The 14787-nt window shown below is 35.1% G+C and overlaps 1 protein-coding gene across 4 annotated transcripts in view; it reads left to right on the top strand.

Annotated features, from left to right (window-relative positions):
- LOC123546441 (tyrosine-protein kinase receptor torso-like) overlaps positions 1-14787 on the top strand; it is a 149074-nt gene that overhangs the window by 98239 nt on the left and 36048 nt on the right. For all 4 annotated transcript variants that reach the window (XM_053550796.1, XM_045332699.2, XM_045332702.2 and 1 more), the window contains 3 exons: positions 2236-2307; positions 4008-4070; positions 13619-13688. In XM_053550796.1, the coding sequence (XP_053406771.1) occupies positions 2236-2307; positions 4008-4070; positions 13619-13688 (205 nt within the window). The remainder of the gene's footprint in view (positions 1-2235; positions 2308-4007; positions 4071-13618; positions 13689-14787) is intronic.

The following is a 14787-nucleotide window of genomic DNA, read 5'->3' as shown; positions in this document are numbered from 1 at the left end:
AGGATCAATGTTGTTCGCTAACGGTTTCTCTAATTGCAATATGCTTTGAATGCGAACAGCATGGATCCTGACAAGACTGCGCGGATGCACTATATTGGTTTTCTCATGATGCGGCTCAAATTCTTCTTTCATGTTTTAATAATCTTGTTTTTCATATCAACATTATAATATGAGCTGACCACAATTTAAGTCTTTTTCATATGTCAAGGAAAGAACTCTATTTAACGAAAGATTAAACAACCAATTTCCATAAATATTAAACTGACAGTCTTTTCATAAAAACAATTGATAAGTTAATGAAGACATTTTATGGTCACTGCTCTTTATTAAATTAAGTTTTGTCACTTTGATCTTAACATTTAATAATGCAAAGAATTAAAGAATTGTCTGTGTTGTAAAAGTATATGCCTGTGATAAAACGATTATGTCAAGCGACTGCAAATAAGGCATTTAAAAGTTATTGTAAATCAAATAAATTCTTGTGTAGTCACTTGTAAGGATACTTATTTGATTCAGTGTATTTATAACGTCGATTTTGTATACCTTCCAATGAGTCCATTTAGACTGTTTGTAAATTGCAGTATCCCAATACATACTGATTGTACAGATTTAACTTTTTTTCATTCCACAAGAACATAATAGAAAAATACTAGATAACGCCTTTCTCAAGTTTCTTGTGTATTTCCAAACAGAACAAACGGGCCATTTGAACATCCTTTAGAAAAAAAATAAATATTTTCCATGATAATGAATATCACATTATACCAATTTTGACTTGTTTTATTTCCGAAGAAGGAAACGGGGGATAAACGTAGAGCGTTTGTCATCAATGCAGTGTTTATTTTGAAGGGTCAAAATACATAGAATAGAAACAGTGAAACTTTGTAAAATATTATTGATCATTTCAAACTTATATTCTTTACCGAAAAAGCAGTTGAATATAATCTCCCAGTTTGTCAACACATTATCAGTTTCAATAAGCCATAAAAAACTAGAAATAAATGTAATTGTGTCACTTTGTGAGTAAACGAAACATATATTTTTTCCATTAACAAATAAGTAGATGTAACGTTTATTAACATTGAACATAGCAAAAATATTGGGATTTTACATTTCAAAATGATTGTGTAAAAACACACGAGAGAAACTAAGTAAATGTTAGAACTTAGACTGGCATCAGTCGTTAGAGTCCTTTAGAATAAATGTCTCTGCCATTCAACTCCCTTTAATAGCACTTTGGTGTCTGTAAGAAATAAACATTATTACAGATTTCACAGTCTCAACAGACTTTGTCAGTCTAGGAAGAACTGTAATTAAATATTAACTATAATAAAGTCAGATTTTCAACACAAAATGTTTGTACCTGTTTATTAAGATATAAAGAGAACTAAAAAAATAAAGCTGAGTAAAACAAGTAAAACATTAATTTTTTAAAACTGGCCGTCTTGATTTAAGGTTTCGACAGATAACAGGTAACTATGAAACCTTAGAAAAATGTTAACTTATTACTTTAACGCCCATGTGGTTCTGGAACGATCTATATATGAACAGAATTGGAACCACTGCCTTACCTTTGCATGATCGTAAGAGGCGAGTAATAGGGTCTTAACACTTGGTTTTGCTATAACTCTGTGATTCCAGCAGGTATGCAAATTTTGATTCCATACCTCATGCTTTTATTTCGATGTAAATGAGATGTGAAACCAAAATTTGTAGTCCTGTTTGGCGCCATATAACCTATACTGTGTTGGTGCGCCGTAAAACCCAAATAAATAAATAAATAAATAACTATTACTTTAACGTAAGGCTTCACAGCTGATCCACAACCATTAACACAGAAGCTATCCTAAAAAATAACGTAATCGGGTCCTTTCGAATTCTAGTATATGTTTTTATGTAGATTTTACGAAAAACAATAGTCTTACGGTGGAACTATATATATAGAAAACTATATCGCATATGATACCAACCTGCGCGGCAAACCATTCAACATCATGATATCCAGGGTATAAAAGAATACAATCATCATTGAACTAAGCAATGAAAAATATTACACGTGCACTTGAAATAATGAAGCTAACTCTTGGAACTTATTAGCAAATAATGAATAGTATATAGAATTCTTGTGTACAGTTTTTCTATGTTGAATGTCTATATTCTAGCAAGAATGTTCATATAGTTTTGTAAGCGTTTTTAGTAGTCATCACTGTATCATTCATCCCCTGTATATTTCAGTATGGACAAGCAACAGACAGAAGTGGGGAACAGTACGCTTCCAAAGTCTGTGACAGTCCGGCGTGTCTGCAGGTAAGATCTTGTTTTCAACTGTGACAGTCCGGAATGTCTGCAGGTAAGATTTTGTGTTCAGCTGTGACAGTCTGGCGTGACTGCGGGTAAGATTTTATGCTCAGCTGTGACAGTTAGGCGTGTCTGCAGGTAAGATTTTGTGTCCAGCTGTGACAGTCCGGCGTGTCTGCAGGTAAGATCTTGTGTTCAGCTGTGACAGTCCGGCGTGTCTGCAGGTAAGATTTTGTGTTCAGCTGTGACAGTCCGGCGTGTCTGCAGGTAAGATTTTGTGTTCAGCTGTGACAGTCCGGCGTGTCTGCAGGTAAGATTTTGTGTTCAGCTGTGACAGTCCGGCGTGTCTGCAGGTAAGTGTTTGTATTCAGCTGTGACAGCCCCGCGTTTCTGCAGGTAAGTTTTTGTATTCAGCTGTGACAGCCCGGCGTGTCTGCAGTTAAGATTTTGTCTTCAGCTGTGACAGTCCGGCGTGTCTGCAGGTAAGATTTTGTCTTCAGCTGTGACAGTCGGGCATGTCTGCAGGTAAGATTTTGTGTTCAGCTGTGACAGTCCGGCGTGTCAGCAGGTAAGATTTTGTTTAAAGCTGTAACAGTCCGGCGTTTCTGCAGGTAAGATCTTGTTTTCATCTGTGACTGTCCGGCGTGTCTGCAGGTAAGATCTTGTGTTCAGCTGTGACAGTCCGAAATGTCTGCAGGTAAGATTTTGTGTACAGCTGTGACAGTCCGGCGTGCATGCAGGTAAGATTTTGTGTTCAGCTTTGATAGCCCGGAAAATCTTCAGGTAAGATTTTGTGTTCAGCTGTGACAGTCGGGAATATCTGCAGGTAAGATTTTGTGTTCAGCTGTGACAGTCCGGTGTGTCTGCAGGTAAGGTCTTGCGCTCAGCTATGACAGACCGGCGTGTCTGCAGGTAAGATCATATGTTTTCAGAGATTTAGATTAACTCACAAATCTTCAGACTGTCTTTAAACAATGTTACTCTATTTTTGAAAGTAGTTACGAAATAGTTTGTTGTCATTTTGGTCAACAGGAAGTCTGTGAAGCCTCCGTTATCTGTATTATACTCATGAGACAATCTAGTCTAGAGACAATCCTAAATAATCCGGTAAACAGAAATGATATATGCTTTATTCGTCCACTGCGAATGTTTGAAAGTACGCCACTTAAAATGTTAATATATTATTATACGGCTTCTGTTTTGAAATAACCTTGGAATACTGCTGTAAAATATTTACAATATTTGCGACAGTTTGCCACTCCTGTTGCCATTTGTTGCCAAACGGATATTGTCTGGGTTTGATGACTCATGTATTTGTGTGTGACTTATCCCGTTTATGTTAACAAGGTGAAATATTATAAAAGTTGATAATTGTAAATAATAAATGACAGCCATCTTATATTTAATTTACATTTGCCCAAGTTTTCTGTATCGATAACAGCCTATTTCTAGCAGTAAGTATACACTATGTAATGTGGATAAGTAAACGCAGGTCTGAGTTTCATTCATTCAAGTACTAAATTATAAATGGTTTGTAATAACTGAAAGACTCGGCATTGCCAACGAACTGGACAAATAACCAAACTGGTATACTGAATGTGTAGAAACCCGCAATTATCAAGTTTGACAACACTGTAATTAAATATTGAAGGGATCAAATGTTTTAGAAGAATAGAATATCGATACATTCTACATGTACATTGTTTCAGTGCTTACTGCCATGTAACGTTTCAACAGTGATGCTGGACAAGTGCGGAAACGATCTTTGTGGAGTAAGTTATCTTTCATTTCTTTTATGTGTAATCTAGCCAGAGAGGTTCTTTGAGTGAAAGGCTTGATCTTACAGCTTGTATACGGACCCGTCTATAAAGATGATACACAGGATATAAGCACCGTTGTTTATAGCCTTACTCATTTGGCTTATCGGGATGACTTATTTTATGATCTGATATTTTTGGTTGTCATCCCTCTAAGCCTTTCCCGTATCTGCATTTTACTGTTAGGAAAACGAAGACATTAAAAAATCCAACTGGTCAGACTTACTTGCTCTCATAAATTAGACATTAATATTCACGTAGAAACTTCAAAATAGTTGAATATAACTCATAATTTGAAATAAGAGACTTAAATCTTCGAAAATATGAAGTGACAGGTGCGAGGAGATATCTACCCTGACACCGGTTTCAGTACATAGTAGACTGCCGATAATACTAAATTGCAGAAACAAAACACAAAATATACATTCATAAAATGTCAGCAAGGTAAGTTTATGCTTTAATGTTAACATAAATACATTATCAGAGATGTAATCATTACAGACTTTGTACATGTACCAGAAAATGTTCCCAACGGATTTCTATTGGGGATTTCCTAACAGAAATATGCAGAATAAGTGACAACGACAGTCAAAAGTTATCACATCACGCTGTCCCGAAAAGTCCTATTATTTGGACTACGTTGTTTATTATGTTACGAATTATTAGATATGGTAATTATTGAAAGTAATAGTAAAACCGATGAATACAAGACAAGGCTGCCAAATGTATTAAACACTTGCACCAGATCTAACGCATAAAATAACAGTGGGAAATAATATGTGTGAGCTTCTGTGTGTGATTTATGAATTTAATGAAAAACGAATTAAGCTTATACAGAAAGAACAGTTTTTAATGCCACATTTTGCGAATGTAATTAATGCTGATCTGAAGCTTTCATGAATATGAAGAATGCATTTCCCCAATATGATGTTTCTACATTTGGAAAACACGTGCAATTATAACTTTCAAGCACGTGCTGATTTCAAAATACGCACGTGTTCATAATGATACTAGTATGCGTGCTTTTATTTTATGCTCTTCTGTGAAATACTGAAATTTATCAGTGAAATAAAATTGATATTTTCACTGTTTCAAACAGTGAAAATATCATTTTTATTTTTCACTGGTACGGAACTACATTTGAATTCGCAATGATATGAATTATAAATGATAGGAATTTCCTTGCAAAATATTTTTAGTAAAGGTAAAGATGTGTAGAAATAATAAAAGGATCATAAATATTTAAATTTTATCATGATGAAATGTAAAAGAAATCAAGAAAACGTAATAGAACTATTTATAGTTTTTTCTACAAAGAAATATTGACGTCACGACATTATGGCGTTATGATGCGATGCACGTGACGTTGTGCGGACAAACTGAAAATAATTTGGTTAAAAACATTAAAAATTCATAAAATAAACAGAAAATTTGTTTGTTTCAGTGTAAGATCGAAATATATTTCACTCGTGAACACCATAATTTACATTTTCACTCGTGGCTGCGCCACTCGTGAAAATATTGCATTATAATGTTCACTCGGTGAAATATATTTCGATCTTACACTGAAACAAACAAATACCCTCTATATATTTGATATACCTTGAAGGGTCACAATATGATTACAGGGAATTTGTATAAATTTACTGTCAATAGGACATGATGGTATTGTGCACAACGCTGCAATTAGACAATGAGCGAATATATATATTCACGGAACGAGGCATTGCTTTCGCTCATTGTCTAATTGCAGCGTTGCATCGTTGCACATTATTCTGTAAGAATATTAGAAAGTTTCATTTTGCTTGTTTGTTTTAATGGCAATATGGTAACATACAAACAGACATAATGTATGTGAAGGCCAAGGCGCGTTTATGTGTGGGGAAACTTCATCCACAACCCGTTATATGCATAAACAGTGTTTATTAAAGAAGAGAATACTCGGCATATATAATGTTTATGTAATATTTTTCCGTTACAGCTTCTTTTTTGTTGTGGGTCTCCTTTGCAAATGCGTGGCTCTAAGGCTGTGTTTGTGGTACTCTGTGCTTCCGAGACGTCTACCCTTACCTATTACCTTTTGAAGTCTATTCAAAAATTTATAAAGTGTTACCGTGTCTAATCAGTTGCTTTGCATCATAGCCCACTCCGAAGAATCATAAAACATCGCCGATGAAGTCATAACACCCAATAAACTACAGCATTATTTGTCGTAAACTATGCTCTGACAAGTTTTGTTGGGAATATTTTGAATCGTTCGTGTATCACTAATCGGTTGACGCCGACTATTGACCAAGAAAACATATTTGTTCGAAAATACTAGCCGATAGCGGGGTTGCATAGAACCGCTTAAATTTCAGTATTTGAACAATTTTAGAAGTTAACATATAGTTGATCCCTGAACGGAAGATCTTTTTTGCATACAAGACTTTTTTCACCGGTGCTGGAAAACTCCATCTTACACCCGGGATGTAAGATGACTCTCGCGCTTTGAATGACGTATTAAGATCTACAGCTACGTAGAAAATTTAAGAAGTGATTTATATCTTATTGCACAAAACGAAAAACAATCAAATTCCTTGATAGTTCGTCTTTGTTCCTTTTATTATATTTCTTTTTTTTTAAAAAAAAAAAACAACGTTAGTTTATAAACAGTTCATAACGTTACGCTGCAAATGATAAAACAAAATCGTATTCGTCTGTGAAACGTCATGACTTCTTTCCCCTTTACGGGCGTCGGTTTCCTACGCTTTATTTAAATACGTTGCTGTAAGAAAAAAGTGCTATACAGAAAGCCATTCGTTTGAATTTATTTTTACTATCGTTTCTTAAGCAGAGTCTCGATAGCCAAGTGGTAGAGCGTCCGCTTCTGGGAGGTCGTGGGTTCGACCCCCGGTCGCGTCATACCAAAGACGTGAAAAATGGTACTAGTAGCTCCCTTGCTTGGCGCTCAGCATTAGAAGGGAGAAACTGGCCTCTTCTCTCATACCTTCGTGGCGGTGGAATGAGGTGCCGAGAGATTAATATAAGTTGTAGAACTTCCTTCACAATCAACCTAAAATAAATTATGTATAAACTAAGCAGAGTCTCGTTACGGCCTAAATAGTTACCCTCGAGCCAGATAGTCCCATCTGCACCTACAGCCAGTGAAAGATTCTTAAAGTATATATTAAGTAATCATTGTTTTATCGAGAATCGAATAACATTCGCAGATTTTTCATTTGCGGTAATGATATAAGAGTCTTGCGGCAGTTTTACAGTAGAACATAAAGTAGACAAATCTATGGCGTATTAAAGAAACTCTAATGCACTTAAAGTACTGTAACAGTACAATTTGTTCCAAATGTCTCCGCACAAGAGACAGGGAAATGAAATCCACCCATTTACTATTTATTTTGAGACATCATCCGTGCGACAGACAGAATTCCATCACTAATGATATAGATAATTTAGTTGCCATTTCTTTGTTCTTATTTCATTTAGATTTACTGCTATTATTGCGTGACCATCTTTATCTTGCGTGATTGTCTCGCATTCTTACTTGGTAAGTAGACATCCTATATGTTAAAACTGGTTAGAAAAAATATTCATCTTTAGCACTTTGGTGAATAATGAATTTGTCTCCATATAAGAGATTTTCCTTTGACACCAGTTTTACCCCTAATGATTGTCCTTAGCAATCAAATTGTCGTTTTTAATGTTAAATATCGTTATGACTTATATTTTAGATAAGGCATAAGAAAGGTACATGTTAAATGCAAAATGTAGTGGCAACAAGGTTTTTCGTTGGTTTCTCTTAAAACGTATAAGACAATATCATTGATATTTTAAATCATTTTTAAGGAACTCTAAATTTTCAAAACACCTTGAATGGTTTTAAATTTATTATCGAAAAGGATTTTGATGGGGTATTTTCCATTGTAAATTACAGCCATTTTTGACACTGTTTTAAAATTAATAAATGTGACTTTGTTAGTCATTGAATTGTTTTAGGGATCTCAGTTATGTATCAACAACATTTCTATTAAATATATTGTAAAATTTCTAAAAATAAATATTTTTTAAAATTTGTGATTTTGTGGGAAGATACTTTATTGGTCATAAATTTGACATTATTAACGGTATTATAATATTTCAAAAAGATGATGCTACCACACTCAGAGACCTTTAGAATGATCTATTTATAACTGTATTTTTCACAATAAAGTCGGCATTCACGAAACTCCCCGTTACTGATTATGTAGACCTAACAGTTAAATAAAATGATCTCATTTGTGAAAAACTGAAAATAAGTTAAGATTTATTATCTATCAAAACACCATTTAACTGGTCTTGACTTCTGACGACGACAATACATCGTAAACAAATTATAGTTCAAGTCGGCAAAGGTAAAAAAAAGAAAGTTAATGATTTTTGTTATTTACACCGACAACTTAATTTTATATCCTGTATTTTTGTGGGATGTTTTTGTTTCTTTTCCGAGACCTTTACGTATGGGTAAGTTAGACATGACATTAATGGTTATTAATCGTTAATAATGTATTTCCTAAGATTCTGCAGTGAAAACATATAAATGTAATTTTACATATACAAGTACATCGATTAAAACAAAAACCAACGAAATAAAATGATTATTCCTGAATGAAGCACAGTAAACATGTTTCAAATCAGCTGATTATTAGATAGTGAAAATCAGAAAGAGGTCATGTATTATTTATGTAGATCACACATCTTTAAGAGTTAGGTCCATGTTTTGGAGAAAAAAGTTCGAACATCACCAATTATAGAAAGAAAGAGTTGTTTTACATGAAAATTAAACAGCAAATAAAGCATTTCGAGGGCTCAGAGCGAAACTAGTCCATCTGCTTCTATTTCTGTATATACACTTAGACTAGTTTCGCTCTGAGCTCTCGATTTATATTATTCTACAAAACTATTGTCAGTTTACTCATATATGTTTTGAATTCTGGAAAGGGACTGCATGAAGGAGCCACACATCTGGACAGTTCAGCGTAAAAACTCATCATATTTAAAAAGCTGTTACAAGTCTTCGTTTTGATGCGTTTGCAACAGTGTCTTAATGCTTAAACCTTACATAACAAGGTTAAACCTCGGTTTTGACAGCTGTTTACTAATGGCATTCTTAAGTTTTTAAAGGGGGGCAACTCTTTTAGAATATTGTAAGTATCCAGTTCTACGGGACAAAACGGTAAAAATGTATTAGAATTCGGTGGTTTTGTAATATACTGCTAAACCTTAAGACTATAATAGATATATAAATAGCACATCTTTAAAGCTTAACGCGACATGAACAAATATTAGGCCGAAATTAAGAGATTTTTTTCAACAATCAGCCGTGGTGAAACAGAGGACAACAACCTTCGAACAAGATAGGCTGAGAAACAAGCTTAGCTTTGTAAAAAGCTAGTATGGGACCCGTTGTTGTTTTAATTTCGTTAAAATTGTTACTTTAACATGTTTAAAACTTTTAGAAAGTTCGTTCAGATGTAATTAATCCCCCGCCGTGGCGGAGGGATTATAGGAATGGTCTGCGTCCGTCCTTCCGTCCGTCCTTCCGTCCGTAACAAAATCGTGTCCGGTCCATATCTCCTAAACCCCTTGAAGGATTTTCATGAAACTTGGGTCAAATGATCACCTCATCAAGACGATGTGCAGAACCCATGAGTCAGCCTTGTCGGTTCAAGGTCAAGGTCACAACACAAGGTCAAAGGTTTGAGCCTGCCATTTTGTGTCCACTCTATATCTCCTAAACCCCTTGAAGGAATTTTATAAAACTTGGGTCAAATGATCACCTGATCAAGACGATGTGCAGAACCCATGAGTCAGCCATGCCAGCTCAAGGTCAAGGTCACAACTCCAGGTCAAAGGTTTGAGCCTTCCATTTTGTGTCCGCTCTATATCTCTTAAACCCCTTGAAGGAATTTTATAAAACTTGGGTCAAATGATCACCTCATCAAGACGATGTGCAGAACCCATGAGTCAGTCATGCCCGCTCAAGGTCAAGGTCACAACTTAGGGTCAAAGGTTTGAGCCTTCCATTTTTAGTCCGCTCTATATCTCCTAAACCCCTTGAAGGATTTTCATCAAACTTGGGTCAAACAATCACCTCATCAAGGCGATGTGCAGAACTTATGAGTCAACCATATTGGCTCAAGGTCAAGGTCACAACTGAAGGTCAAATGTTTGAGCCTTCCATTTCGTGTCCGCTCTATATCTCCTAAACCCTTGAAGGAATTTTATAAAACTTGGGTCAAATGATTACCTCATCAGAACGATGTGCAGAAATTATGAGTCAACCATGCCAGCTCAAGGTCAAGGTCACAACTAAGGGTCGAAGGTTTGAGCCTTCCATTTGGTGTCCACTCTGTATCTCCTTAACCCCTTGAAGGATTTTCATCAAACTTGGGTCAAATGATCACCTCATCAAGAACTCATGAGTCAGCCATGTCAACTCAAGGTCAAGGTCACAACTGAAGGTCAAAGATTTCAGCTCTGTATCTCCTAAACCCCTTGAAGGATTTTCATGAAACTTTGGTCAAATGGTCACCTCATCAAGACGTTGTGCAGAATTCATGAGTCAGCCATGTCAGTTCAAGGTCAAGGTCACAGCTAAAATCAAAGGTTTACCCTTTCACTATCCATAGCAGTGGCGGGGGATTTAGCTGTCTTTCAGACTGCCTTGTTTTAATTTTATGATATCAGGATTTGCTTCATTTTACCAGAAATAGTCAGACGGTTGCTCCCCTTTACATGTATAATCAGCACGAAAACAGTATATCAGATCCTATATCTGATTTAAAATTACTATGTCTTACACTAATCAATTAAATTGTGAATCCTGAAACAAATTCTACCAATTTAGACATTAGTCTCCGCACCTCGTTCATGAGATATTGCGAGTTTGGGAGAAGAGCCTGTTCTATCCGCATAATGCTGAGCATATTATGGGAACGGCTGGTACCAGTTTTCACATCCTTGGTACGCGACCGGGGATCGAATCCACGACCTTCCGCACTGGAGGCGGACGCTCTACCATTAGACAAAATTATTTCATTTAAAGATGATAGCTCAGTGGTAAAGCGGCCGACTCCGAGCCCCACCAGAGTGAGAGACAGAGAGAGAAAGAGGCAGAGACAGATGTCACAGTAAGGCAGAGTGGCTGGTCCGGCGGAGGACTTTATTCCTGAAAGATAGATCTTCAGATGACGATAAAGCAGTGCATTTGGTCCGTCGCAGAGAATTTATTCTTGAAAGAGTGTCTTTATATTACAATATTAAGCACAGCCGCTGGTCCGATGAAAAAAAATATTCCTTGGCGGGAACCTTTTAATCAAGTTTTTTTTCCTCCATAACCTCAATTTCAGGATTATATCGTAGATTTTCATATAAAACTCCTATCGTAATATTGTTCCACAGAGGCGGGCCGAAATAAAACAGGAAAATTATTGATTTTGATTATAACGCACGTTATTATTCGTTATGGTAATTGTCCATTATTTGCAATTCTAACACGATCCGCAGCAACTGCTATATAAACATATAGCGAAATCGCCTATACATGAATCTACGATAAAATATGGTTGGCTGTTACATTTCACCCCCCTATGATTGTAACATAAGAGCTTCTACTTTAGTTCCATTACATACGAATTATTTAAGGGCCAAACGGTTGAAAACAGCATTTCAAAAACATAAATATAATATAAAACTCATACTGACCTATGTGTAGGTCCGTAAAACACACTCTGATTTCTACGAGCGAATTCAATTAGCTTAATTATGATTCAGCGGTGACGTCATAAATGTATGACATAAAGTATGACGTCATAATGATGTGACGTCATATAAAAGTTAATCTCGTCACTCGTAATACAGGGTCAACTCGCTTATTTTGATGATTCTGTTCATATTTAGTTTGCGAGCTGTTAGATTACTAAATTATATATACTTCTCAAAATTCTGACAAAAAATAAACAAATATATATACGTTCCATTGGCTATGCAACACTTTCTAACCATAGGGGGTAAATTGTAACAGCATATGACCCGAATGACGTATTACGCTGAAAATGTAGTACTGTAAAATGCGAATTATTTGCATTGTTAGAATCGAAATAATAAATATGTTCCAATAATTTTATCAATTAATAAAACATGGGCAGTCGTTTGGATGCGAATAATTAAATCACTCGTGCTGCGCATTCGTGATTTAATTATTACGCATACAAACTCCTGCCCATATTTTATTAACTGACAAAATATAGGAACAGATTTATTATTTCTTAAGCAAGAGATATATCAAGTACTTAATCTAAGAAAAAGTTGAAAGATTGAAACAATGAAATTAAAATAATCCTTGTATATTTTAAATACTCATTTATATGATTTCTGTTGGACTAGGGTATGCATTTTGTAATCTCATTTTCTGTTATGGATGAATTAAAAATCCGTTCGATTCTTGAAAGAGAGGAATTAAATTTTCGTTAAAAAGATTATCTGGTTCTTGATCAGTGTCAGATTTTTTTTGAAAAGATTATACAGCTGTGTAATGTTGGCTGTTGGCTTTAGTTTCGCTAGGAACTTTCAGTACTTTTTATTCTTTTGTAGTGTCCTTGATGAATTTGCATTTGTTTGTTAGTATGAGAGTTCATTGTTTTCATAGTTACTTAATTTCCAGAGTTCTGTGTTTGTCGATATTTCTCTTTTGTGTTGTCGTAATGTTTTAGATTGATTTTCGATGACATAATAATATGTTGCGTTACTTACTCTGTTACTGTTTAAGCATTTGAATAACATCATATTATTTAAATTATGGTATCTGGTAAAAAGTATCAAATACCTGATAATATAACTAAAGGTTCAATATGCTGATGCGAAACTCCTAGATTACTTCGATACACGCACTGCTCTTATAATCTCATAACTCAGGGGTTTTATTTTCTTTTTGGAAACATGGTGTATTTTCATATAATTGTGTTCAAAATTACAGAAATTATCTAGAATTATGTAAATTTCCTCTAATTGACTGTCCCTGCTCCCATTATTTAGGTCATATTTTGTATTTCTGGTTTCCATCATAATAATTCAACTATCAGACACCTTTTGTGCAGAAATCTGATAATTACCAGCACTACAAGCTTTCCTGTGAAATTGATTTTTCTTATATATCGCACGCCATATCAATGGCTTAGAGCGAAACTAGTTTATCTATATATAGAAATAGAAGCAGATAGACTAGTTTCGCTCTAAGCCCTCGAATTATGTAAAATTTGGCTACCAAAGCATTTCCTGCTGTTATGGGGACAAACATTCCCGGATTTCAGACTTCTAAGACTGAATCAGTGAAATAATATTTGTTCATTGGGAATATGTTTCACTTGGATGTTGTGTACATCCATGAAATAATATCCATATGAGCAGATAAAATACAAAAGTTTGTTATTCTCTGCATGTAGTTTTATTTTTAACTTTTCAATCTGCAGGAGGACGACCGGTGTCTATCCAGCTGTGCCTTTTTACAGAATGTTCATGAAGAGTTCAAATCACTCCAAGGTAATGTTAGAACACGTTTCATGTTACACCAAGATAGTGTTTGTTAAACACGTTTCATGTTACACCAAGATAGTGTTTGTTAAACACGTTTCATGTCACTCATAAGAAATGTTTGAATACGTCTTGGGTAGCTCAAGTTAGAATATATTATATTATTATGTTATATTAGAATACTTTAAATGTCACTCATTTGCAATGTTAGAAGACGTCTGCTGCTACTTCAAGAGTATTAGGACACGTTTCATGTCACTCAAATGTAATGTTAGAACACGAATTTGTCACTGAAACGAAATGTCACAATACGTCATATGTATAGATCGGTTTCGTTTTACGTAATTGAAAAGAAATGTTGCAATACGTCTTATGTCAGTGAAAGGTAATATTAGAATACACCTCGTGTCACTCCAAGATAATTTCAGACACGTCTCGTGTCAATCAAAGGTAATGTCAGAAACGTCTCATATCACTCCTAGGTAATGTCAGAAACGTCTCATGTCAATCCAAGGTAATGTCAGAAACTTCTCGTTAGACTGCAAGGTAATGTCACATGCCACTCAAAGGTAATGTCTGTATTCAACACATGTTTACTGGACTCGTAAGAACAAAAATAAAGAAAAAACTGTAATATTAATGTCATGTAATAGAATAAACTACAACAGAGCTACCAATGTTAACCGCCTATGGACAGTTTTCGCAAAACATATTGCCAATTCAAATTCATTTTCAAAGTAAGGAGCTACATACTAAAACAGTTGATTAATTTTATAGATGAATGGAAATGTTATAGAGCAGACAAGAGACTGATCCTGTTAACGTTTGACCTCAGTGTGCAACCCTGACCTTTGAGAAAGAGCCCTTAATCTTAACTTAAATGCCAAAAGTCGTCTCGTTATAGGAGTATTTGTCGCAAGTGATTTTGAAATCCCTTGGTGAATAGTAGAGTTATGGACAGGACACGAATTAAACATTGTTAGCCTTTGATCTCCAAGTGTTACTAAGATCTTTGAGCTAGGGGCCTAAGTCTTCCCTTGGTCTTCGGGCAATAGTTTTGACTATTGACTGGCATGCCATTTAATAAATGTAAATTAGTACTCGTCTT

Source organism: Mercenaria mercenaria, chromosome 9 (genome assembly GCF_021730395.1).
Source record: "Mercenaria mercenaria strain notata chromosome 9, MADL_Memer_1, whole genome shotgun sequence".
NCBI lineage: Eukaryota > Metazoa > Mollusca > Bivalvia > Venerida > Veneridae > Mercenaria > Mercenaria mercenaria.
The sequence above is the reverse complement of the archived record's forward strand: the minus strand, read 5'-3'. Positions and strand labels throughout refer to the sequence as shown.